The 26,521-nt window shown below is 40.0% G+C and overlaps 1 protein-coding gene and 2 non-coding genes across 3 annotated transcripts; 1 reads left to right on the forward strand and 2 right to left on the reverse strand.

Annotated features, from left to right (window-relative positions):
• Nucleotides 1-1,177: 1,177 nt before the first annotated feature.
• On the forward strand, nt 1,178-24,799 carry LOC133459769 (transmembrane protein 164). The gene is made up of 6 exons (XM_061740050.1): nt 1,178-1,907; nt 13,547-13,596; nt 16,593-16,659; nt 19,071-19,149; nt 20,136-20,236; nt 23,273-24,799. Exons 1-6 carry the CDS (start codon nt 1,467-1,469, stop codon nt 23,477-23,479), a joined length of 945 nt encoding a protein of 314 aa, XP_061596034.1. The 5' UTR covers nt 1,178-1,466; the 3' UTR covers nt 23,480-24,799.
• A 1,003-nt stretch (nt 24,800-25,802) lies between these two features.
• Nucleotides 25,803-25,896, reverse strand: trnai-uau (transfer RNA isoleucine (anticodon UAU)). The gene is made up of 2 exons: nt 25,859-25,896; nt 25,803-25,838 (listed from the first exon to the last, which is right to left on the reverse strand). It is a non-coding gene; the product is annotated as a tRNA-Ile (tRNA).
• A 449-nt stretch (nt 25,897-26,345) lies between these two features.
• On the reverse strand, nt 26,346-26,439 carry trnai-uau (transfer RNA isoleucine (anticodon UAU)). The gene is made up of 2 exons: nt 26,402-26,439; nt 26,346-26,381 (listed from the first exon to the last, which is right to left on the reverse strand). It is a non-coding gene; the product is annotated as a tRNA-Ile (tRNA).
• Nucleotides 26,440-26,521: the final 82 nt, after the last annotated feature.

Genomic DNA, 26,521 nt, shown 5'->3' on the forward strand with positions numbered 1-26,521 from the left:
AATGCATAATAAAAAGAGAAAGCTCAAAAAATGATTTAAGATCCCTGTCATTGTCTTCACTGGGCTGTCGTTGTTACTATTGCCAGAAACGGATGCATGCTCCAGTAGAACCGGGAGGAGTTCATTCCTTCATGTTTGATTTTAGTTGGGGCATTAAAACCTGCTGAGAATGTCTTGTTAGTTTAGATCTTCCATTTGATGATGTGCCGAGGTTTAACAGGGACTGATCTCTGCCCTTATTCTGTGACAGTAATATCAATACAATGAAGTAATGAAGTATTATCAAAAGCAATGAAGTTCAGTAGATTCAACAGCCTTTTATTAGTGATGTCATACTAAAGTCAATTACTTGTGGTTAAAGAATGGATCATATACCGGTATGTATGTATGTATGTATGTATGTATGTATGTGTATATATATATATATATATATATATATATATATATATATATATATATATATATATATATATATATATATATATATATATATACATATACATACATAGATGTGTGTGTGTGTGTGTGTGTGTGTGTGTGTGTGTGTGTGTGTGTGTGTGTGTGTGTGTGTGTGTTCTTTGGCCTCTTTTGCAAACGAGTAATGAATCAAATGATTTTTTTGACGTATGTTTCAGTGCAGAACAAGACAGATTGTATGAAAAAAAATCTTACTGATTACATAATTTTATTTGAAGATTTCTTTTTGTGTAAAAAAAAAACCTGATAAACGAATCATTTAATCCCATCGTTCAATATGTGTTGAAACACCGTTAAGAGTTAGAAAAAACCCTGAAGCAGTGGACGTGGTCTTTGGAAAGTACTTTGGGGTACAACGAGAATGCACTGCATTTCTCAAAGGCAACATCACCAATTCTGAAGTTTCCAGATTGTCCTCGAACGCACCACAGAAAGCGTCACCGCTATATAAATATGCCCTCATCTTTAACTTCCAGAAAGAGTTAAACAACACAGTCGTTGATTATTTAACTATATTAAAACTTTTATAAACCATTGAACATTGCTGAATTGATAACTTAATTTGAAGTTCAATACACCAAAGGAAAACCGTGTCATAACTATTTGGATCGTATGCGTTAATGACTTTCCCTTCTCGCGGTGTGCAACCTGCAAGCCCTAACCCAGGGCGTCAGGGAAACCCCTCACTGAGGTTTTGAAGCTACACTAGCATACCTTCTGCGGGTTGTACATGTTGGTTATTTGCCTTAATACAGCCTGTAAGCAAACTACCTAAAACATTACATGAATACGAATCCTCAACTGGGATGTTTATAATGCTTGAAACGGCCCTAACAGCAGCTTGACCGTCCCCGCCAGCGGTCCAGGTGTTGCAGGAAGGTGCAGGGAGCGAGGCTGCAGCTCGGTTCCCTTGACAACAGCTGCCTCCGGCCGCTGACGAGTTCGCCTCCAGCCACGAGGCGAACTAGGACCACGACACCCCGCTGTTCATGTTTCGCCAAGAAGTCGGCGGCGTCGCGTCTCTTATTCCGTCTTGTTCGTATCTTTTCCAGCACGAGAAGAGGAATATGTCCCGGTATAACATTTACAGCCTGCTGGACTGGATCTACGGCGGGGTGGACCCCAAGTTCGAGGGCAACGGGGGCCCCGAGTGCGCCGCCTTCCTGGCGCCGCGGCAGCGCGTCGGGGAGAGCCTGGTGATCGTGCTCATCTCGCTGCTGGAGATCGCAGCTGCGCTCAGGAACATCAGGCTGGCCAGGGAGGTCAGGCAGGTCGGCAGGGACTGCGGGAGAGCCAAAGAGGACAGTCTCGGCAAGAACCTGTTGCTGGTGGCTCTTTGCATGACTTTTGGAGTTGAGGTTGGGTTTAAGTTTGCGACCAAGACTGTGATATATCTGCTCAATCCCTGCCATGTCGTGACCATGGTTCAGGTAAGATCTGATGGGTGGTGAGACTACTGCATGTTTGCATTCAGCATGGTTATGTTTTTGGTGTGCAGTAATTCTGACCACAGGGGGCCTAAATAGTAAGCAAATACACTTTGTGTGTGTGTGTGTGTGTGTGTGTGTGTGTGTGTGTGTGTGTGTGTGTGTGTGTGTGTGTGTGTGTGTATATATTGATTTGATTTATTTTTGTACATGTAAAAAAACAACACTTCAAGAGAAGTTTAAGAAAACAAAACAAAGAATTTCGTCCTTTAACACTTGATATCTTAATTTACATGTGCAAAAAGGAGTAGGAAGAAGTGTAAACTTATTTAATCCTACCCCCATTCACTAATCATTTAACCCGTATTTATGAATACTCACACACTGTACTCACACTGCTAAATAACAGTATTATTATTATTATTATATACTGTAATTATACTCACACACATACCTATACACATAGTTGAATATTTCTATATATTTGTACACACATGCCCATATAAATAATTATATAAATATACTTATTTACACTATACTGTCTCTATTAACTGCATCTGCTCTATATCTATGTGTATATCTGCTTTCACACATAATCACACACACATATATATATATATATATATATATATATATATATATATATATATATATATATATATATATATGTGTGTGCGCACACATATAATTAGCTGCCCATTTCTGTACATAAATATAAACAAATCTACCCATTCACCCAAAAGTGTTATCTTCATGCCCCTAAAAGCCGCTAAACCCCTTCCTCTGTACCTCGTGAAAATCATGTTTTTATATTTGTTTTTAAACTGGTTAATGTTTGGACATTGTTTTAATTCTGAATCCATCCATGTGTGTGTATATGTGTGTGTATATATATATATATATATATATATATATATATATATATATATATATATATACACATATATATTCCCCCCCACTGTGTCCTAATTTATTAAACTAAAATAATCGAAGATAATGTGGACAAAACTAAGTAACTCCACGTTTCAGTAGTTTGTAGATTCACCTTCAGTAGCAATAAGTTGTTGCAGTTTTTTCTATGCAACTTTTATCTGTGTCAGATCGTTGTGGGGAATTTCTTTTTTCTTTTTACCCACTTTTTTATTCAAAATTCTTCCAGTTAGTTTTGTTTTTTAGGCATTGACTTATGTACTGCTGTATCAAGGTAAAGCCTCTGCATTTCTGTAGAATGGAGGTTGGGATTTCGACTTCTATAACCTTGAACCATATTGTTCATCTATCCAGATGAAGGTTTGCTGATGTTTTAGATCAGTGTCCTGTTGCTTGATCCAATTTTTAATGGGTTATATAATGGACAGAGACTCACGTTTTCCTCTAAAATATTTTAGACAGTATAAAGAGAAGTTCGGGGTCCTGTTGCTTCAAAACGACCCCAAATCTTCACCACTGTCCTGTTTGACAGATGGTACAAGGTGTTTTTGCTGAAGTGCTGTCTGAGAATTGGGCACAAAGTCAAACAACTCCACTGGAGTTTGTTTTTTTATGCCTGGGTTGTACTTCCATATTCTGTTTACACAAAATATACTTTCTCCTGGCAACCTTTCCAAACAAACTCTACCAGTTTAGTCCTCTTCTAATTGTGATGTCGTGGGCATTAACATTTAACATGCCCAGTTATAGCCTGCAGGGTCTGACATGTAGGTATGGGCTTTTTATTCTTTTACTTTTTATTTTTGTATTTCACAATCTGACCTCAGGGAAAACATGCTGGGACATCCACTACTAAGAATATTGGCAACTATCTTGATTGCTTTTCACTTGTGAATCTTTCTCAGTCTAGAACACTGTACTTCATATTGTTTTTAAATTATTTAAAAGCCATTTCCAAAAATGAGGCTTATGTCTTTCCCTCTTGACATTCTGTCATGGACCAGCAAACTACCAAAATATTTACTTTTATGGAGGTCTGCATCAAAGACTGATGATTAGCATCACCTGAATGCAAATTAGCCTCTTAGGAAAAAAACTGATCCTTGTTATCGCCTACATGAGTTTTGACTGTTTTTGGCTTAATTTTTGTTAAATAAACAGAAGCACAGAGGGGAAAAAAAACAAAACAAATGTTACGGATCATCTGTTGTTGTACTTTGCATAATACTAAGACCCACTTTAATCAGATGATATTTAGTGCGTTTCTGCACACAAACATAGGATTAAAAGGGTGTGTTACTGGAGACACACAAGTATTTATCAACTTTCCCATAAAACTGAGGGGCAGACAGAGACAATAGTTTGGTTTTCTGTCATATGGCATGTGGTTTTTATGAGCCTGACCTCATCCTCCCTCAGTTCTGGGGAGAAGTAGTTTTTTATTTTGCAACCATCTATCCATTATCTATACTCGCATATTTCAATTCAAGGTCACAGGGATCTGCTATAATCTATCCTGGCTCTCTTCGGGAGAAGTTCAGGGTACGTCCTGGAGGGCGCTAGTGCATCGCAGGGCCACATATAGACAAAGAGCCACATTCAAAATGACTATTTAGTATCTCCAATTATCCACATGTTTTTGGGAGGAGGGCGGAGTACTTGGGGAAAACCCACACAAGCACGGGGAGAACACGGAAAACTCTACACATATACCAGGAACCTGCTTGCTTTGAGGCAGCAGTTTCTTAGAATCACTTATTACCTCATTACTTTTTGGTTCCTTTAAATAGGCTCCGAAAGCTTTTAATTTTAGCCTGACAAAAACTTCCAATTACAAATCAAATGGATTACATTTCTAACCAGAGACATGGAGAGTTTAGAGAGCAGATCACAGAGTGATCACAAAGTCTCATGTAGGTTAAAGTTTTGCAGTTGCTGCATGTTTTTCTTTGACACATCCTGGCTTTCTGACCACAGATCTTTCACAGATCACGATTATATACTCCAGGTAATGGCAGCAGGTCACAGCAAACTGCACTGCTATCTATTTATCATCTATGTGAGATTCAGGATGAGTAATATTGTTGGGGTGGGACTAGGATAACCAGAGGCCTCTAATGATTCACAGGGTCTGTGAAGAGCTGACGGTAGCCGCAGACAAGATGACATGGCACATTGTAGGTATTCTTCAATCTAATGAGGAACGAGCGTGATCAGAAAAGCAAATTAAATTAAATATTTTTGTAAAGGGAAGTTGTACAACCTGTGTTTCACATTTGAAAGCAGCTAACGAGAAGCTGTTGTTTTCATCAGGAACGTATCTCAGTGGGGATTGGCTCCAGGTGTTAATTTCTTGCCTGGAATAGGAACAAGGGCTTGCTGAAGCTTGACTGTGTGTTGTCAGAAGAACGAGTGCAGCAAAATGTGTAATTCTTGCTTTGCCCAATGTGGTGTTTGTGGGCACAGCAGTGCCGTGCAAGAGTTTCTTTGGAAGAGGTTTAGAGGCTAGAGGCTTATTTCCTTATTTCAAAAACTAACAGGATTTCCTGGGTTCTTAATGAATATTTGTGACATGCTTTTGTGGAAATATCAGTTTGATGCAGTTCAAAAACAATATTTTTAACCATATCTTTGCCACTCTGTTACCAGCAATTTTTTTTGGTGGTACAGTTTTGCACCTTATATTTTTCTAATGTACAGCAAATCCATCATGTTGTGGAGCCGGGTGTAAATAAAGATGGGGAAGCTGGACAGTTTTACTCTGATCTGTATCTATGATCTAATATTACTTTGTAAATCTCAACTGGTTACTGAATGATACATTTTCAGACTTGGGCAACCCCAAATAAAATGAGTGTTATGCAACATTTAATTTATTAGCACCCAGTCTTGCTTTAAAATCTCATTTTGATGATGAGATATACTGAGCCCATTTAGAAAAAGAATGCCAGAAGCCACTTTCACACAGAGATTATGTGAAGACCATATAAAGACTCACTGGAGACCAACTGAAGTAATCCCATATCATAATACTACCTCCACAGGCTTGGATGAGTGCATTACCTTATCAAACAACTCTTCTTATCCTGATATTTAACTCATTTCTCATCTGATGATTCACAATTATTTGCAAAACCCATTTATTTGTTTTCTGAAGATGGTGGTTCACCACTGTCCCTCCAGGTTGCGATGATTTGGACAGTTTTTAATCCAGTTTTAGTAGTTTCAGCAATTTTGTTTTGTTTGCTTGTTGCATATAATACGACCCAAAAGAGCAAAACATTTTCCATAACCGTCCTTGAGATGTTTGTTGAAGAAATGAGAAGCTCCTCCCTGCATTTGTTAGGGTTAAAAGACCAGCTGAAAGACTTCCTGCAGTAATTTTCCGATGGGAGGCTTTCCCACGTTTCCGTAATTAAATCCAGGTGGTGACTGTTTTTTTGTTGTTTTTTTTTTTTTTGCCAAGCAGTACACTGTATACTTTCACAGAATAATCTTTTTTTTTTTTTTTTTATGTGTTGAATGTTTGGCATCTTGGCAGGGGTGATTGTTCTTTGAAGGTTCTTCCTCTCTTGAACATTGAATGCGTCAGTCCACACGGACTCATAATGATTCCAGGCTGCTGGAGTTTGGATCCCCAGTGTTTGGGTGTGGCCACTTCATTTTAATCCTTTTCAGAGCTGAGGAAAACTCACCGATCAAAACAATTATTAAGGATTGTGGAAACCTCCCTAAAAGCCATTCTTCTCATCTCCTGTGCGCTTGCCCCGCTCCAATACTCGCAATGATTTTGAGTTCAGAGTAACTAGTTATATGACACTTGATAAGCTGAGAAATGTAGCTACCTGTTCAGTTTCTTATGATGTGAGGGGAGACATGCAGAGCCAAGTGCTGCTACGGCTCACTGAGCTTAGTACAGCCTTTAACAACTTGTCTACAAGAGGGCAATAGATACTATTGATGAATCCTACATGTTCTTACAACGGCTGGGGAACACTGCCTTTAGTCCTAAGTACATGGTATGCACCGGTGTTTTTAAGATTTGCAGCATTTTTGTGAAACTGGTGTTTATTTTACCCAATAAATATTCATCTTAGTCACAATTTAACCCATGTAGAGCCTGTGCCCGTTATCACACACGCCTGACACAGCAGGTAAGCATGCATCACTCGATACAAGGTGAGAAAGTCCCGCAGCTTGAGGTCTCTGTCTGATGAGTGATGAGCGGCTCCTTTAAACCCCACGGTATGAATGTCTGGTATGTTTTGCAGAACATAACGCAAGAGCTGTCACTTCGGGAGATGTCACACTTACCAGTTTACTGTCATGTTTTTTTCACTTGAGTGCAGCTGATATGGGTGGGGTTACTTCTATAAACAAGACGAGAACCAGATGCCATCTGGTGTGGACGTCCTGGACGACGGTGCATGGAGGCTTAGAAAGGGTTTTTATCCATATAATTTTGAATAAATTAGATATACCATGCAAGCTGAAATTCATGATTAGAGTTTATGTAACAGGCAAAGATGAGTTGAACTTAGCCCTGACTGATTATTTGTCAAGACCACTCTGTCTAAATGCAGGATTTGGCCCATAAAGATGATTTAAAAACATCTGCAATAACATGAAATCAAGTCCCCTTGTCTTTTATCTGCCTGAGCTCATCTCTGCAAGCCAGGACTCATAACTGAGCCTGTTATGACACTGGCACCACGATTCCCTGTTAAATGATTACATGTTTAATTACTGTGAAAATGCTGTCCAGTCATATGCCTGTTAAAGTTTAAGAAAGGGAGTGTCTATAGTGCTGTGTTTACTGTTTTTCAAGGACAAAGATGACCTTTTTGGTTGTTTTGTTGACAAGCTCAAGCCCTTCATCTGAAAATCCACGGAGCTTCCTTCCCGCATAGATCTCAGCAGGGCAGCCCGCATGACTGAGTTTATGGCTCGTTTAAAGTAAGAAGATAACAGGGAGACTGCTGATAAATATTATCACATGCTGCAGGTAGTAATATCACATCACTTTGCAAAAAAGGCCCTTGGAGTTTCTGCTGCAGCTTTAAAAGGATTTAATTTTTCAAATTGAAAATTTGTCAATACATTTCAGTATCTTCAGATTATCAAACCACTTCGGCTTCATTACTCAACACATCCTCATGTACTTTCTCAGCTGTAGCAATGCAGAACAGATCAAACTTATGGCTCCACTTGTAAAACGGAAGTATAGTTAATAGGGTTGGTAATTTGATTATCGTTGTGTTAAATCGATATGTTGGTAGAATGCATGCAGCTGCTGTAAAAGAATCTCAAAAATCAATTAAGAAAGCCAAGAGCGGCCTCAAAACATGCCGTTAAAGTTACCTAGAAGTGCATACGTCTATCAGTTTATATCATCTAACCCTAATTTTATGGAGGTGGTTATAACACTTCATTTGTACCCTGGAATAAATGCTGTCCTTGCACCCCGCTGTCCTCACCTGAAGCATTGTGCAAATCTTTTTCTTCCACATTACTTTGGAACTGAGGAGAGCAAGGGGAGGAAATAAGATAGTCGGTGGCATTGAGATCAGTTTGCTGCAGTATTAGATAACATCAGCTGTAGAAGAGTGAGACATGGACGCAAGAGTTAATTGTATTGCATGGAGCCTGCTTTAAGCATTATAAGTGTAATGTGGAGGTCATGTGAGACGGATTCTTCTATTGTTGCTGCAGATAGGTTGTGGAGAGAGATGACAAAATTGTTTTGCCCTGGAGAGGGCGAGGAGAACTCTTGAATCTGGTAATTATTTACAGAGGCAGATGGTCTTAATTACACAGAGAAATCCCCAAGATGAAGTTACTGAGGGAAATCTGCTGGGGCTGCTAGTACTAGTGTTTGAAGGCAGCCTTATGGATTCAGACGTTTCTGGGAATGTTGTGACAGTTTCTGCCACCGCTCCTAGTTCGACATGGTCTTGGAAACTCTGGTGAAACTCTGGATTCTCAATGACCAATCAAAGCTGTATGTCATTAATTATGACATGTTTTGAAACAGGACATGTCCAGGGCTTCATGTTTCAAAACATAAAGGAGAGGCACAAAATGAGAAATATAATTCTCTGAATGTCCCATATAAGTGAGGAGTGCCATAATTGGTCCTGATAACCAGTCAAACACTTTTTTGATTTCCCTTTTTCAGTCTTGATGAACTTTCTGTGTGGCTTTAAAAAGAATAATAGAGTTGAAGTCCCAGCATCGGTGCAGCTGTTGCAACATGAATGTGAATCCTGCAGGAGCAGCATGTCTGTCCTGCATTGTAAACCATCTGATACGTAACTAACCTCCAAGAATGCAGGAAACCTGCTGAAACTCTGGTTCCCCTGCTGTTGTAAAAGGTGAAAAGCTCTCAGTTCACATTAAGGGAATTCATGGTGACATCTTCGGCCACTATTTTACCCCCCTGTGCAGCTAGCGTGAAAGTGTTTCGCTGGCTGGGAGCTAATGGCTGAGCTTAGCTGGTTGTTACAGCAACATGTCATCATCTAGAATGGATGGAGATTTGTTTTTAACAGCATTAGTTTTCCTTTAGGCAACAAAGTCTGCATAGGCCTAATGTTATTACAACGTGAGATGTTTAGCTTCGGTATTGAATGGGCCATTTGGGCGGGAGCCAGAGTTGATTGTGTGAAATCAGTCAGATACATGTCATTTCTGAGATTTAAGCCAATGTTGCACAAAGAGATCTTTTAAAATATAGCTTTTATTTCTTCACATCTATTTGCACTTGAAATCATTACCATTTTACAGAGATTACAGTAAATCAACAGCTGATACAATGCCTTTGTAACTGCTTGTTCCCTCTTAAATAGGAAATTCACTTCTGTTTTCATTAAATATGGGCTTAGTCTCTTAATCTCCCTCATACATTTCCATATAAACTGCTACAGAGCAGGGCTATGAAGACCCGGAAGACTGTGATGACGCCGAATCTGACCGTGAGCGGCGCAGCGTCATGAGCAAAGTCAGCAGGAACAATGGTGGATCTTAATGGATGGATGTGTGTTTCACAAAAGTTCAATGCCCCAGATTGACATCCCAATGGTCACATGACATGCTAAAAACATTAATGTATGTATGTAGTCAGATTGAGCTTCATTGTTGTCTTGCAGGAACATCAAAACAACTCAATCTACGAAAGAACTTCCACCAACTCTTGTTTTGTGTATAATCTAATTCTGTCCTTCTGTCCTTAATCGCTCATTGAATTTTCTGAAAGCCATGTTGGTTGGTAAACTCTCCTGTAGCTCTTTTTATCTCTTCAAAGTTTTAGGTGAGACCTAAAAAACAAAAGCCCAGGTCTGCAAAGCCCCGTCCCGCCCCCTCCCATCATGTTTTGCGGTGCTCAGGTTGCTTATATTAAGCTAGTGACTTCCTCAGTCAGCACACCACACAGGAAATTGTCTTTTTCTGAAATAGGTTTGATTTTAACATCATACCATTTTTAACTGGACCAGGTCACACAAGAAAATTGGATCAGTTAAGGTTTTTGCAGCAGTAACACAACAAGGATCCCCAATCAATTGTTTTTTTTATCAATTATCAAAGCTCCCCCAATAATTTGCATGAAATCTATTTCCCAGTCCCAGGAGAGCCGATGCAGCAGTTGGGATCCAGACATACGCTGTTGTAATTAAAGGAGATTCTGATCATATAAACACTAAACTACAACTATAAATAAATGAGGAGAGAAAGAGGAAAGAAATATTTAATATTGCCCCTAGTCCAGAAATGTATCTGGTGACTGTTAGTTCTCACACCTTTCTTCCTCGTGAGGTCATTCTCGTATTAACACTTTCACACCTCAGTTGCAGATAGTGTCCACTGTCTTCCACCCTTCCTTTCTAAAGCGTTGCCACGTTTAGAGGTTTGTTTGTTAGGAAGAACAGCGACAGCGTCATTCTGAATAAACCCAGAGGATTGCACTGAGTAATTAAACTCCTTCATCTTTTAAGCCTGAACACTTGCTCAATGAAGGTTCACATGCTGCCTACATCCGAGTCTTGTCTGGCGTTCTCCAAGGAACACTTTCTAAATTCATAATGCTGCCATGGAAACCCAGAGTTTGCTAATTATCTAGGAAACATTAGCTAATGTCAGTAACTCTTTGTCTTCATTTCTGAGTGATAAACAAGTTGCCCCTTCCTCCCAGAGGCTCAGCCCTGTAGATGACAGATGACGTCTTGTTAAAGCAAATGCATAAAAGGAGGCATCACAGTGTTTCAGAGTAAAAGCCACATGTTTATAGTAGTTACATAGTTTTAAAAGTTATTGCGCTCATTAGATCAAGCAGCTGATGAGGAGTATAAGACTGTGACTAGATGATAAGTGAAAGTGATGCATTATATTTTTATGCTATTTACACTGACGAGGTTGATGAGAGTAAATGTTGCTCTCTTCCCTGTGCATCCGATAATCCAGTATTTTTCTCCATTATTCAACACTTACAGTGACAGCTCAGTTCATTTCTATGGCAGATACCTGTGTTTGCTTTATTGCTCTCCATGATTTTGTTGGGCCCTTTACCGCTATAATATCATCACACACCTTTAAATGTCTTCACAGCACTGCGTCATGTGACAGATGCACAACCTTAAATCCCCATGAAACTGCTCAAGAAGTGTATTGGCCGACACAAAACTAAGATTACGCCCACACTTTAGTGGTTTAAAACTATTTTAAAAGTAAAAGCAATCCATGTCAACATGAGCATTTCAACTCTCAAAAAAAGATATCCATGTTTGTTGCAGATTGCTCTTTTGTCTCCTGACCCGTACTGTACATGTACACAGTTGCGGACATTTTTTTTTAAATTTCTCAGAGAAATTAACTCTGTTAGCCTCCAGTCATCTTGTAATATGTTCCAGGCTGAAGGAGCAGAATAAACAAAGGCTCTTTTGCCCAGTTCAGTTCTGGCAAAAGGAACAGAGAGCAACAGGTATAGTCTTGTGAACGTAGCAAGTAAGAACCAGGACTTCTCTGTACAATCAAGGAGCAGATGTAAGAAGGCAGCAGACCAAGCATTGCCTTATATATAAAAGTATAGCAATGATTAGCTCCTTAACAGCTGATACCCAGGACATCAAAGTCAGCGGAGCCTACTGCCCCATGTCTGTGTTGCTAACACCATGATAAGTTATTATTTTTATATTTTCTGCTAATAGTTATGCAGTAAAGTCTTGGTGAATCAGGAATGGAGGTGACCCCGTTGTTAGAGCCAGTCTGCAACAAACCGTAGATCTGTATGAGCCTCAACCCAGAAGGTTGGAGCTAGGGCTGTTCGATTTTGCCCAAAAATAAAATCTCGATTTTTTTCTCTCAAAATCCGATTTTCGATTACGATTATTTTGTGAATTGACAAAAGGCAAAGAAATGATTTCAAATATGCTGTTTTTTTATTGAACATTTGCCCCGTTGGGCTTTAAGTGCAAACTTTGCTCTTATTAAACCAAAAATGAATGAATAAAGTGCAAAACTCTGTAAAATAAGTTGAAAAAAAGTTTTAAAAAATATAATAAAATATAAAGTTTTATCTCTGAAAAAAAAAATCAGCAAATCAGCACTTGCAAACATACAGTAAGTTACATTTCCAATTAAATAAAACAAGACATTTTCTAATTAAACTAAACTGGGTCTTTGCATGCTAAATAATAATGCAACCCATGAAGGAGGTAGAGGTGTGTAATGTCAGTCATTACATTTGCTATTCACATTTGCAAGTTTTTTGCAAGGAACACGAGCCGGTCTACCGCATCGACCGCAATCGAACAGCCCTAGTTGGAGCTGGGTGTGGGCGTGACCGAAGCGTTTCCTCATAGCAGGTTAAAGCTGCCTCTCAACTCTGCTCCAATTGGTCAGTTCAAAGTTAATACACACATTTAGTACAAGATGGGAAGGATTACATCTTCATCAAAGCTCACCGTTGTCATCTTGCAGGCCTCTAACTCGGGGGATATTTCCTGAAAAGAAGCACATTTAAAAACTAGTGATCATCAGCTGGCACAAGGGAAGCACAATGTGGGAGCAAATGCCGCTCAGATTGAGAGGCCAGTTTGCTCATCTCCAGTGTTACAAATCTGTTGAGTCAGACTATTGATACCAGTACCGGTAATCCATCTCAGGAACCTGGAAGGGCTGACCCGCCCTGTCAGCTCTGGCAAGTGGTTTGTTTGGACAACAAAATTACCGTCTTGTAATTCTTTTTCCAGCCTTGTAGCGTCCGACCTGCGTGTGACGGATGTTGTTTTGAAGCAGCCCGTGTTTGCAGAATCGCCCAGATCACATTCATTCAGGAATTATCTTATAGGAGTTGCAATAAATCTAAACGGCATCCATTATAACATGCAGTTTTGTTTTTCTTAGCCCTGAATTTAATTCTGGTTTGGTTCCATGTCATTCTGTAACAGAAAGCCATTATTTCCTCACTCCCCTCACCTGTCCTCCTGAATCCTGCCCAAATTCTTTATAGATGTTTTTTTCTTTTCTTGATTTGAAGAAGCAGTAAGATGCCTGATGCCGTGGAGAAACCTCTGATTACACAAGCACCCACTTGTTAAAGTATTTAGGTTTTGTTTACTTTCAGCACTGAGAGCTTGGAGCTCTTACAACGCTTCACCTGTGCGATAAAGACCATACGGGTTTCATGTAATAATGTGGTTTATCATCTCTCTCAACAGATCTTCCTGCTGGCCTGCCCTCCGTGTAAAACTGCAATGGTTGTATTTAGGTAAATATATTTACCATAGTTCATGTCTGTGTTTATAGTCTTTTAATCTAACTGTATGTCGGTAGCATTGACTTAAATTTGTGCCAACTGAGTTTCTTACATTATTAATTTCATCCACATGTTCTGTAAACTTTGCAAAGGAGCTTGTTATCATGAACTTAAGTACCAACTGGAATATGAGATTGGCCAGGGGTTTAAATGAATTTAAATGGTCTCTTGTTTCCATAGAAAGAAAAAGGTCTTGGACCTCCAAAGTAATTGCTTCTGTAAAGTAAAATGTCTTTTCCACAGATATTTTATTGTTAATGCTTCTGTTTGGGTTCACGGTCTTCTCTCCTCTACAGTTCCCCTGGACAGAAAAGTTATATTTATTCATGAGAGAGTAAATGTAAGATTTAGTTAAAAAAGATTCATAAATCGGAGGTGGTTTTATGGCCGCCGGGCGTGGCGGAGGGCACAGCTGCAGTCAGCGGTCAGCAGTTACAGCAAGCAGATGTAGCGACGTAAAAATGTGACACACTGGCCAATAAAAACATCAGCTTCAGGAAAGAAAATGGAATTATTGATTTCCATTTCCTTTACATATATCTTGCTCTAGAAGAGGTAAACCCGCACGGTCACGATGCTCCGTCTCGTCCTGTTGCATTCGCCGATATATTGAATTAGCCTGCTGTCGTAAATGCCAGGAAGGTCTTGGGTTTTAGATTTTTAATTCGACATGCTAGATTTCTCAGCGGTCACAATAAAAGGCAACATGGGTTTCCCCGTGTCAACACTTTTAAGGTGGACATCACACCACAGGCCATTTAGTCTTATCTGGGGTACTTTTCACACCTCCAAATGCTAAAGACAAGAGTACTTTCTCTGAAATATAGAGGATGTTGTGGTTTTTCTGATTGGTTAAATGTCAGCAGGGTATTCAGGGTCTTCCTTTTACACCTTCATAACAAATTATTGTCAGCATTTACATACTGCTTCACTTTAAAAATATTTTATTTCTTTAAAAGTACTTTTTACAACCTTAAAATAACAGATTTAAAATGTTGCAGGTTTTTAAAAGTAACAAAAACATTTGCTCAAATATGAGATTCTCTGTGTAGACTACACTTCACACATGTGGTGGCGGTCATGGCTCGTTTCGAACGGCAGCATGTTCTTTATAAAAACAAATGGTTCCACACTTTCTCTAAAACGTTGTGAGGGCAAAAAAAAAGGACTTCTGTTCTTTTGAACGGACAAAACCACCGAGGATGAAAACTAAACACGGCTCCAAGTAACTGTCAAGCACGTGAGTGGCAGGGTAACGGTTCAGGCTTGATTCATAGTTACGGGACCCGGGATCCTTTCAGTAACTCGGACGACCAGGAGCTTAAATGTTTGTTAGGGGCAGATGTGAAGCCGTCTCCCCGACAACTAAAACTTGGCTGAAGTTGATTCCTGGAACTCAATCACACCGACAGGTCGACAACGGGCCGTAGCAACTTTTCTTTTTCCACCGTGAACCTCAGTCTGATTGAAATTCTGTGCCAGGACATTAAGAAAGCTGTGTTAAAAGAAAAGAAATCCTTGCAAACTATTAAGAACTGAAGCAACACTGTAAATGAAAGTGGGCCAAAACTCCTCCACAGCTATGTGAGAAACTGATGTCAGACAGGAAATGACAACTTCCGGTTAATGATGCCAAAGTTTATCTGCAGATCTTTGAATCATGGGGGGAACATGGTTTGTCACACACTGCTTTCTGCCTTTTAGTTTTTCTTTTTTAATAAATAACAACATTGCATAATGTGTTGTTGGTGGTTTGAGGTTGTTTTGTTTTTTCCAAATCTTAACACCTAATGAGAACCAGATGACTTTATATTACATCCTGTTCCATGAGAACCTTAGAATTGGAGCATGTTGTGGTTTCATTTTCTCACGACTGTATTTACAGGAAACACTAAGTATGAGTGAACTTGGGGAAAACGCTGTTTCATAACGGAAACTTTGTATGATTTCTGTGTACCGTAAAGAAATGTCAGCTCTCTAAAGCTTACACGTGGTGGGGAATATCTGTGACCTGACCTTTCAAAATCAATACTCCAGCTAGCCACTGACCTTGCCAAAGAATGACAGACAGCTGCTCGTAACATCACCAGAGAGGACGACACTGTTCCTCCTTTTCACCGCTGATGTGGTCTAGGGCTGGGCGATATGGACCAAAAGTCATATCTCGATATTTTCTAGCTGAATGGCGATACTCGATATATATCTCGATATTTTTTCTGTGCAATAATTGGGGTTTCCCCCAAAGCATTATAGCATAGCATCTCTGTTAGCTTAATTTTTTTTCTGAGGCAAATCCTTAAAAAAACTGTTTTAATACAAAGCCTTGTGCCAAATGTCACACAGGTTCCTTTATTAACAGAGGTCTGCACAATATCAAAATGTATAAAACAAATGAAATAAAAATAAACTGCCTGCATATATAGAATAAAAATGCTTCTTGAATAAAATAAAACAAAACAAATATCCCTTTCCTGCATAACAATTAATACAATGTAGACAGTAACAGGCAGACTTTTCCACTGAGGTTGACAGTTGTGCAAATAACAAAACATTTGTGCAAATCTCAAATAAAACATTCAAGTCAATTTGTCACAAAATAAGCTATATCAAAATCATAAAAAAAAAAAAATTTAATTTAAAAAAAATATTTATTTATTTATTTATTTTTTTTAAATCGATATAAACGATATTGTCTCGTACCATATCGCGTTTGAAAATATATCGATATATATTAAAATCTCGATATATCGCCCAGCCCTAATGTGGTCCAGCTAACACTGAGAGTCAGTAATGCAATGATGCATGAAATGTGGAAGTAATTCTCTGTGAGCCTCATGAATGGGATGTGTTTTTTATTCATATGGTTTTTACAATCCCATTGGTATTAATGACTTTGATCATGTCTCCCATCGTTGGCTTTGACTTAATTTTGCCCCGTGTGATTTCAGACTGCAGGTCCACATGTTGAACGGAGCACTACTGGCTTTAATGTTCCCAGTCGTCAACACCAGACTGGTAGGTAATCGGTTATCGTCAGATCCTGTCCACAGTCTGCATCCTTTGTTCTGTTTCAGAGTTGAACGAGGGAAAGATTCATGTCCTTCATGTGTTTTACGCCTCGTGACAGCTTAACAAGAGGGCAGGCGTCATCTCTCCCTCCTCATATGTTCAGAGAGACAGCGCTGGGCCGTATTATCGCCCTCATGTCAAGAGTGTGACATTTATAGTGTGGCGCTTGTATGGTTTAACTATAGATTTATTTATTTTTGTGAAACATCATCAAATCTTCACAGGTCACACCAAAATAGAACTTTCTTGTTGCTGTGGTTGTTTCAATCATAAATATGTTCTAGCATAAAAAGTGATTGGTTCCAACATCATTGTGTTTGGTAAATTATTTCTTTGTTGTAACAGTGCCTCTTGGCAATAAACTGTTGGAAAGCCTGTTTATTTCGTTTAGTTTTAAGAATACATATTAGGAATTTAACAATGTATTCATTTAACAGTCAGGAGCCTCAGTAGTGTGTAGAAGATCCATACCAGGGTGGCTGCGGGTCCTTAAAAAGTCTCAGATTCCATTTTCCTGAAATAAGGTCTTTAAATGTCTTAATTGGTCTTAAATCTCAATCCAAGGGTCTTCATTTTTTAATCTTAATTTTAGAATAAATGTATCCAGTCATCATTAAAAAGTTTATTTCATAGTTTTGAGCAGAATCTCATGTGGAGGTTCTAAATCTGTGTTGCCAGATTGGGCAAGTTTCAGCCCAATTGGGCTGGAAAATATAGATTTGGGTTGCTTTTCCTGATTTTTACTAAATATTTAGGAGAAATTATTAACAAAAAAGTATAAACTTACACATTAAACACACTGATATTTTATTTGCTTTAATCTACTCAATTTAATTGTAGTCTTTGTTTGGAGCCTGAACTTTTTTTTGGCTTCATTTGCTCAAATGACTTGAAATTGTGCTGTTTTTTTTTACTATTTTGGCGGGTTTTACATTGCGTTTGGGCTGGAACCTGTCAGCCAGATCTGGCAACCTTGACCCCAGCGCTGGATTTCTTAGTGACTGTCTTAAATTTTCTTTGAAAATGGTATTAAAAAGTCTTAAATTGACCTTGGTCAAACCTGTAGACACCCTGCATACACAGCCACAACAGCCTGGCCCCTCCTCCTCATGCTGGTCACCAGCCTGGTCTCACACTGCTCTGGGATGGTGTCCAATTCTTCAACCAACATTTGTCACAAGTCAGCCAACGTGGATGTGTTGGTTACTCTGGCATGAACAGCACGTTTAAGCTGATCCCAGGACTGTTCAGAGGGGTTGAGATCAGGACTGCTGGCAGGCCTTTCCATAGTCTCCAGTCCAAAAATCTGAAGGTTGTCTCTGATAAATCCCGCTCTGTGGGGGCAAGTATTGTCATCTTGGAGGATAGATCAGTCCCAGACTGTGGTGAAATGTGATTGCAGAATCTCATCTCCTTGTCTCTCTGCATTGAGATTGCCTCCAATGATGACAAGCCTCGTTTTTTCAGCATTTGGCAGCAACTGGGGGTGCCGCAATCTCATAACAAGAGTCAATAGTAACAGCAAAAAAGGCTGTTTGGCATTGGGAGAGAAGATTTGGCAAATGTTTCACAGGCCCAACCCACATACTCAGCTCTGCTGCCCATCCCACAAATGCATGTTCCCGACAAATGTGTTTCCATTTAAGAGGGAAATAAACAGGCTTCCCAACAGTATCAGATTTATTTCCAAGAAGCATTGTTACAACAAAGAAATACCTGCTGCTTTTGTGGAAGAAGAAAGCTCTTAGTTCCAGCTCCAGATGGGGACCAGGCCCGTTATGTAATGTATTAACCTAAAACCTGATTTCAGTGAAGAAAACAGAATTCAAACTCCTCAAAATATGGAAAGTGTTAGCACAATATCACGAATAGCAGCGAGGTTGCCACAGAGCACCTCATCATTGCGAAGCAAAGGTTTTCTTTCTAATCTGTAGTTCCCTTTTGGTTATTAAGAAACAGAAAAAATGTCTCACAGGAAACCATGCCGTCCTTGACATTTTCTTTTTAAACATATGACTTTGTTACTGTTTTTCTTCTTTTCTTTCTCAGCAAGTGCTGAATACGATGCTGCAGCCTGTTCATAAATGGCATCACATCTTCTTCATGTAAAAACCTTCAAATTAGAACATTAAACCTTTTAAAAGACAAAAAGTCTTGGAATTTATTCACAGAGAACAGTTTGTTTTTATCAAAGAAAACAAAAAAATGCAGAGATCATCCCTCATTCTTGACAGACAATGTAATAGTCTTACTTAAATAACTACTTCAGGTTTTATCCGCCGTGTTTATGCTGTTGCATCTGTTGTTGTGTGTTTTGGCTCTGTCATGTTTATAGGCTTATTCTGTTTACTCCTCAGCTACCGTTTGAAAAGGAGATCTACTACATCCAGCACTCCATGCTGTACTTGGTGCCTATTTACCTTTTCAGGAAAGGAGGTGAGTGATCAATCATCTTGTTTTCATTCTGACAATATAGAAAAAGCTTTCAGCCTCAGCCGAGCGAGGTCTTAATGACATGATGCTGCGGGTACATGCTTTACTCTGCGTTTGGCTGCTGACGCTCACGTCAGAGTCGTGCTTATTCTAAACTGCTTTTCTAAATGCACAAAGCCCAAACGGAAAAACACAGCTGGGACGAGACTCGTGCAAAATAAAAATCCACGCTCTCCTCGGTGTCAAAACAATGGATCCTGCTTCCTCTGTTGTAGCTGCAGGATCCAGAGGCTGCAGAGCAAAGATCACGAGGCCGCCCGAGTAAAACATTTACAGTTGAGTTAACCTGCAGGTATGAGCTGCAGCACCTCCAGCTCTGCACCTGGGAACTGAAACAAAGTTCATATCTGGATTACATGTCCATCAAATTCTGCAGTTTTGATTGTTTTTCCCCAGAGAATAGTTACAAAGATAGTACATTTTGGAAGAATAAACTGCGGAGCAGGAGAGGAGTGGAAACTGTTATCTTCAAACCAAAATTCAGAGCAGATGGCATAGAAGGAAAGCATGTTTGTTTGAGGGAGGAGAAGTAGTGAAAATGCTTGAGGAAGTTGATCTTGCTCATAAACCCTGAGGTCAGAAACGCCTCATTGTTCATCAGTAGTGTGACACCAGAGTCCAACCAAAACAAATGTTAAATTCATCCTCCTTTCATGTCACTTCCTCAAAAAGTGCCAGCGAGCAAACAGGAAAAGCTGGTTTGACACACATCCTGTTAATAGTTTTTCTGCGGTTACACTGTCCATTTGAAGAACTACACACGCACACACAGGGAAGTAGAAAGGCATATCAGTTGATCCGTTTGTATTTTGCACATTTCTACTAAACACATGGCCCAGTTTGGTTTGCAAAATGCATTTCCTGCACATGTGGTCTCTTTAACTAGAAAACTGTTGCAGACTTTTTTTTGAAAGTGATTCTTTTTGCAGGTGTGTACAAGCCCGAGCCTCTGGGAGACATGTGGTGGGCGCTGCTCTCCACCGGCATCCTGTTCCTCTATCATTTCCTCTTCCTGCAGGTCCTCGGCCTGGTAAGGTGGAGCCCTCTGCTGTCCATCTCCTGCTACTTCCACACACAAAACACCTGCAGGGATCTCACTTTTTATCCCCGGTTTCATCTGAAGAGGTTAATTAAGTCCAACATTTACGGTCGGCGGATTTTTCGAGGCTCGACAGCCGTATCGAACTCATAGCTTCCTTTGCATTGAGCTTATGATAAACTTTTTTGCAAACATATCACAATGAGTTTGGTCAGTTTTAAGAGATGTAGGAGGATGAAACTGATATAAATTGATGAAGAGAATAATGTGAAGAGTTGGTTCAAAAACCGACCTGTCATCTGTCACGCCATGTGACCACATCACAGCGTGACCAGCGCTGTGTTTACGACGGCTACACTTTTATTTACTCATGATTATTTAATAAAGTTCATTTTTTCCATGGCTTTACAATTTAATTTGCTAATTCTTTTTGTTGGACAAGAATTTTTAGATTTTTTTAAATACCTGACATGTTTCAGTGCTTGTGACTCTGATGAATGCGAAAGGAATCGCCGAAACATGTCATGTATTATAAAAAACCTAAAAACTCTTGTCAGACAAAAAGAATTAGCAAATTAAAATGTATTTACACGTGTTAACTGACTAATCTTAACAGCAGCAGCTCAGCTGAAGCTCAGCTCGCCTCAGATTCAGTCAAATAGTGCAATGTTGTTCACAGTTAATCACCTGATTTAAGTCCAAACAAGTTTATTTGCACTTGTTGAACATCGAATTAGAAGCAGAAATATGCAGAAAACTCTCCCCTGAAAGCAGCTGCAGTAAAAGCCCTGACTTCATGTGTTCAGAGGAAAACATTCACTGCCTTTAATCGGAAAACCCTGGGACCAGATGGAAAGTGCAATTTAAAAAGAAATCATATACATATCCCAGAACTCAAGGTAATTCATGTGTTTTTTTTTTTATCAACTTGATTTATATGGTAATATGTATCAATTTAAATTAAAAAAACTTGCCAACTTTTCACCTCTCTGGCAAGTTTCCATCTCTTCTCCCAGAATTAAAAGGCTTTCTAGCATTGAGGACACAAAGCAGTGAAACGTTTCACTTATTTTGTCCCATTTCTTCCTTCAAATACGTCTGAAGATGCGCAGCAGCACTGGGTCTTTGTCGTTGCATTTCTCTTTTCATACTTCTCCTCACACGCTGTGTTGGGGACAGATCAGGACTGCAGGCTCATGCACGCGTCTTCATCACGTCTTTGTGATGTGAACAGAATGTTGCATGACGTCCCGGGGAAAGCTGTTGCCTCCGAGGCAGCATATGTTGCTCTGAAGTCTCTGTGTACTTTCCCCCAATAATGTTGGCATCACAGACGTGTAAATGGCCTTTTCCAAAGGCTCGAGTACAACCTCATCAGAGGCTCTGGCTTCTGGACTCGTCTCTGATGACAGTCTGGATGATCTCTTTTCATTCCCGGACCGGAGCACAAGGCGCCATTGTTTCCAAACCAGATCAGGATTCTTCTGACACAGCACACATTTCTTTCCCAGATGCCTCTGAGCCCAGACCAGGTGGATATAAGGCTGCTATTCTGCACGATAACGTTTTGAAAGGCGTTTCCAACTTTAGTGTATAATATAGCGTAGTATAATTTTAAGCTCCCATTTTCCTTTTTAAGGAACATTGTTTGTAAAACATTTCAGTGATTTTTCTTCTTCTTCACACATTCATTGTCAAAGTGGAGATCCTCCTACCTTTACTCCTCTACAACTCAGCCTTTCACAGATGCTGTTTTTGTGACAAAACATCTCTGCTACACTCAGTTTTATTTCACTTCAATTAAATTAACTTTGTCTGTGTAGCGACAGGTCAAAACAAATCATCTCAATGAATTTCACACAGAAGTTTGATGAAGTTCAGTCATCGACGATCCAGTTCGGTCCATTTCACTGTCACTCAGTTATTCCAGTTTATTCCAATAGCGCGTAGTTCCAGATCTCAGAACTGCAACCGAGCAGAGGAACCCAGCAGATCGGGTTAAATCTTCACTTCAGTGCAGTCCCCCATCCTGAGCGTGCACGCGGTGAAGGGCATTCCACAAACGTACAACAACACTCCAGCAGAACCAGACTCAGGGGTCTGGGATGACAAACCTGCCTGTGAGACTCGCAAGAGAAAAAGTTTAATTGCAGTAATATTTGACATCAACCAACAGGAGGAGCAAAGGGAACAGTGTTAAAATCCTGAGAGGTCCCTCAGCAGGCTAGCGCTGCATTTTAGTATGTGTACTTAGTACTTTCACCCAACTGTAGAACACAACTAAAATATAAAAGCATAAGCCCCATTAAAACTCGTATAATATTCCGAGACAGGGACGCCTGAACAGAATAATTTTTATGCACTCAGTACACTTAGGAAGGTAAATTACTTCAGCTTGTCTGAAGGGAGCCTTCCCACACGACCCGTCAGGAAAAAGAGATTTAAATGGCAATTTATTTTGATGTGAGCGCCAAGATTAATTGCTATGTTTCCAAAAAGAAACATTTTGTTCTCACATTTGAAAGTTTTTTTTTTGTTTTTTCATGAGTAGAAAAATCAAGAGGAAATTCATGATTTTATAAAGATACGCAGAGTGAAAGTGACCATGACGTTTGTTGAAACTTCATCCACACCAATAATACTTGTCACATTTACATTTGTATCCGATTAGGTCTCGCACTGCTTTAATCTTTCTTGCTGATTCTTTTCGTCGGACAAGAATATTTAGGTTTTGAAATACCAGACGTGTTTCTGCGATTACTTCCGCCTTCATCAGAGTCACAGAATGGTGTGTGTGCTGATGTTAAAAGGAGTGAACCTGACAGGTGAGTCACGCACTCTGCTGTCCGTTCCCCCCTCCCGGATGCTCCAGGTAGGAGAGAGCGTGTCAGGTAATCGCCCAAACATGTCAGGTATTTAAAAACCTAAATATTCTTGTCCGATGAAAAGAATCAGCAAGTTAGATTGGAAAGCCGTGGACAAAATGAACTTTATCAAATCACTGCTTCAATCTTTGTTGTCCCCCAGGCGACTGAGGTCAACCTGAACAACATGCTGTGTCCGGCCGTGTCCGACCCGTTCTACGGGCCGTGGTACCGGGTGTGGGCCACGGGCCACCAGACCTTGCTGACCCTCGTCCACGGGAAGTTCCTCACACTCGTCTCCCAACACAGCGGCTCCGTCTGCAGATACCTGCTGGACACGCTCCGACTCCGCAGCAAGAAAGTCGACTGAATGTCCAGGAAGAAGCACTCGCAGCCTCTCGCTCCGAATGCCCTCTCTTAAAAATGAGATTAAGAAAAAAAAAACACAAAAAAAGAAAGAAAGTAATAAAAAAAAATCAACATTTTAACGCATCTTTTAAGACTTTCCCTCTGTTCCGGTGGAAGGAGGGGGCAGTTCGGGGCCAGTGAATCAGTGTGTCATACTTGTGTTGTCATTGGCTTGCATACGTATTTGCATGCACAAACTGTGATGTGCATTTCAAAGCTGGTAGTTAGCGTTGTGGGGCTGGCCGGCTTTCGCTGGAATAAAACTTCCAGTCGTGTCGGTGGGTCTGCGGGAGATTTCTCAAGCTGCCTTAAAGAGTAGACTTCTGAGGGCAGGAATGGAGGGTCCCCCACATGTCACTGATCTGCAGTCGTTACACCTTCAGTTCTTAACGTGGTAGTTGCAGTAGATCGTGCGTCGGTGGGAAAAAGCTGTCATTTCATTTGTCGCAAGTGCGCTTCGAAGCAGATTGCAAATGTGAGCTGTCGTAAAAGTTCCTGCTTGTTTATAGTGTGAGGATGTGTATGATCTCCTCTTAGTGTTGTCATGACTGAAAACAGAAACTTTGTGGCATTCCCGAAAGTGTCTGAAAGCGTGTGCGTGTGCGTGTGCGTGTGCGTGTGCGTGTGTGTGTGCGTGTGTGCGTGTGTGTGTGTGGTTTTGTTTGCTTGTCTCCAGCGTGTTCAGAACATTCCAGCTGTGATAATCAGGGGACGTGAGGATGTATTTCATGCTGCGATCCAAAGCGATGAATGAGGATCTACTGTAGAACGCTATTATCACCTCTACCAAGGAGGTCATGTTTCTATTTTGTGTTCTTTTATCGTGCTGTTGGATCACATTTAGCAAGGTGCAACCTTGAGATCACTGCTGGATTAAATGGGTTGCTTGACGAGATAAAAGGGATCTTAATAAAACGTGCATCTGTGCTGGAGTCATGCAACGCTGCGACACTTGAAGAGCACTTCTTCCTTGATCAATGAGCAAATCTTTTAAAGCATCTTGTATTCACTCCAACACAACTGTAACAAGTCACATTCATAAAAATGTGTCTGACCCGCATGAAGTCACTCTGGGTTATTTATTGATGTTTCTTTGGAAAGAAAGTATTAACCAACACTGATAATTGGAGGATGTCAGTCATGGAAAGATAAGATGTCATGTACTGAGGGTATGTGTTACTGTAACATGTTCTATGTTTCACTGTAAGGTTGGAAGGAGAGAAAACTTTTGTATTTCAATCAGTTTGAGTATGTGTGCTGTATTGACAATAAAAGGGATTTCTGTTCACCGAGGTCTTTCTTCTTTACATTTTGTTTTGCTCCTCCTAAATATTTAGTTTTGGAGCATATTTCAATTAATTCTGTTAGGAAACATTTCCATCATATGCTTCCCAATAAAAATTATGGAAAAGTTACTGAATACATTAGAGTCCATTCGGGAGAAATCACTCGGGGGATAATGTCTACATCTTATGATGAAAGAAACCACGTCTGGTAGAAAAACAGACCGAAGATGTTGTGTACAGTCCAGAAATGCTCCAGGTGAAGCTCGAACAGTTTCACAAGAGCACTTAAGATTGTCGTCCACAGTACAGAAATATTTCAGATGTCTACTCAAAAGCAAAGTAAACCACTTTGCTGTAGGTTATACTGAGTGCTCCAGGTGAGGCTTGAACTCATAACCTCGGCAAAAAAAACGAATTTAATCAATACCAAGTACCCCCTTATTTATGGGTTTACCCCATTATGGTAAGTTGTGGCCAAGTGGTACTGGTTATCAAACCCAGATAAATGCACCATTGGAAGGCGTGCAGACCTTTTATAAAAGCAAATGTTTTGAAGGTTTTGCCCCAAACCCTGAGACTGAGAAGATGTTGAGGTCAACGCAGTCAACCTCCGCCTTTAACCCAAAGAGATCTTGGATCGGCTCCAGCAGAACCCTGTGACCCTGAAATGGATGGATGCAGGGATGGATGGTTTTGTGATTAATTCACTTTTGCAGTGAGGTTTCACCTCCTGCAGCCTGTCACACAGTCGAGTTTGAGAATGAGCAGAACGAAGATTTAAAAGTATTACTTAAAGTACTGTGGGGAGTCTGGGGACAATGTGCACGACTTTTGAAGGAAGGAAACCATCCCTCTCTCAGAAGAGACCAAAGAAATTGTCTACAATACAGAAATGCTCCAGGTGAGGCTCAAACAGTTTCACAAGAGCACTTAGTACCGAAATACTTCAGATGTCTACTCACAAGCAATGTAAACCACTTTGTTGTAGGTAAAACTAATTGCTCCAGGTGAGGCTTGAACTCACAACCTCGGCATTGCTCAACAGGATACTGTCTTATAAGTACCGTGCGCTGACCGATTGCGCCACTGGAGCTTGGTACTTGGGTTAACTTTATGCATTGCCATTTTTTTTGTTTCTGTTTTTTTGTGGTTTTATATCATTTTTCTAAGAAAGGAGAAAACCATCTGCAAAAGATTGTGCATATTGAAAATAATATCTATAGGCCGATCCCACCCTGGGGTCAGGTGAGAGGGAGGGACTCATCAACAGTAAGACAAAAAGAATATACTTTCTCATCCATGTAAACATTCAATAATAATACAGTTATCATGTTAAATCTTGTTTTTTTTATACTTCATTTGTTTTGTGATTCAAAAAGTTTTGCAGTAAACACATTTCCCTTCTTGAAACTTTTACTTAAAACTATTACTTTAAAGGACTGTAAAATTCTAGGTTTGTGGGGACAATGTCTACATCTTATGAAGGAAGGAAACCACCTCTGCTCTCAGAACAGACCAAAGATGTTGTCTACAGTCCAGAAATGCTCCAGGTGAGGCTTGAACTCACAACCTCGGCATTGCTCAACAGGATACTGTCTTATAAGTACCGTGCGCTGACCGATTGCGCCACTGGAGCTCAGAAAGTGAGAATATAGAAGTGATACGAACGCAGCCTCGTCTGAGACACAACATACAATTATTTTTAGCACAGGATTAGT

Source organism: Cololabis saira, chromosome 14 (genome assembly GCF_033807715.1).
Source record: "Cololabis saira isolate AMF1-May2022 chromosome 14, fColSai1.1, whole genome shotgun sequence".
Taxonomy (NCBI): Eukaryota; Metazoa; Chordata; class Actinopteri; order Beloniformes; family Belonidae; genus Cololabis; species Cololabis saira.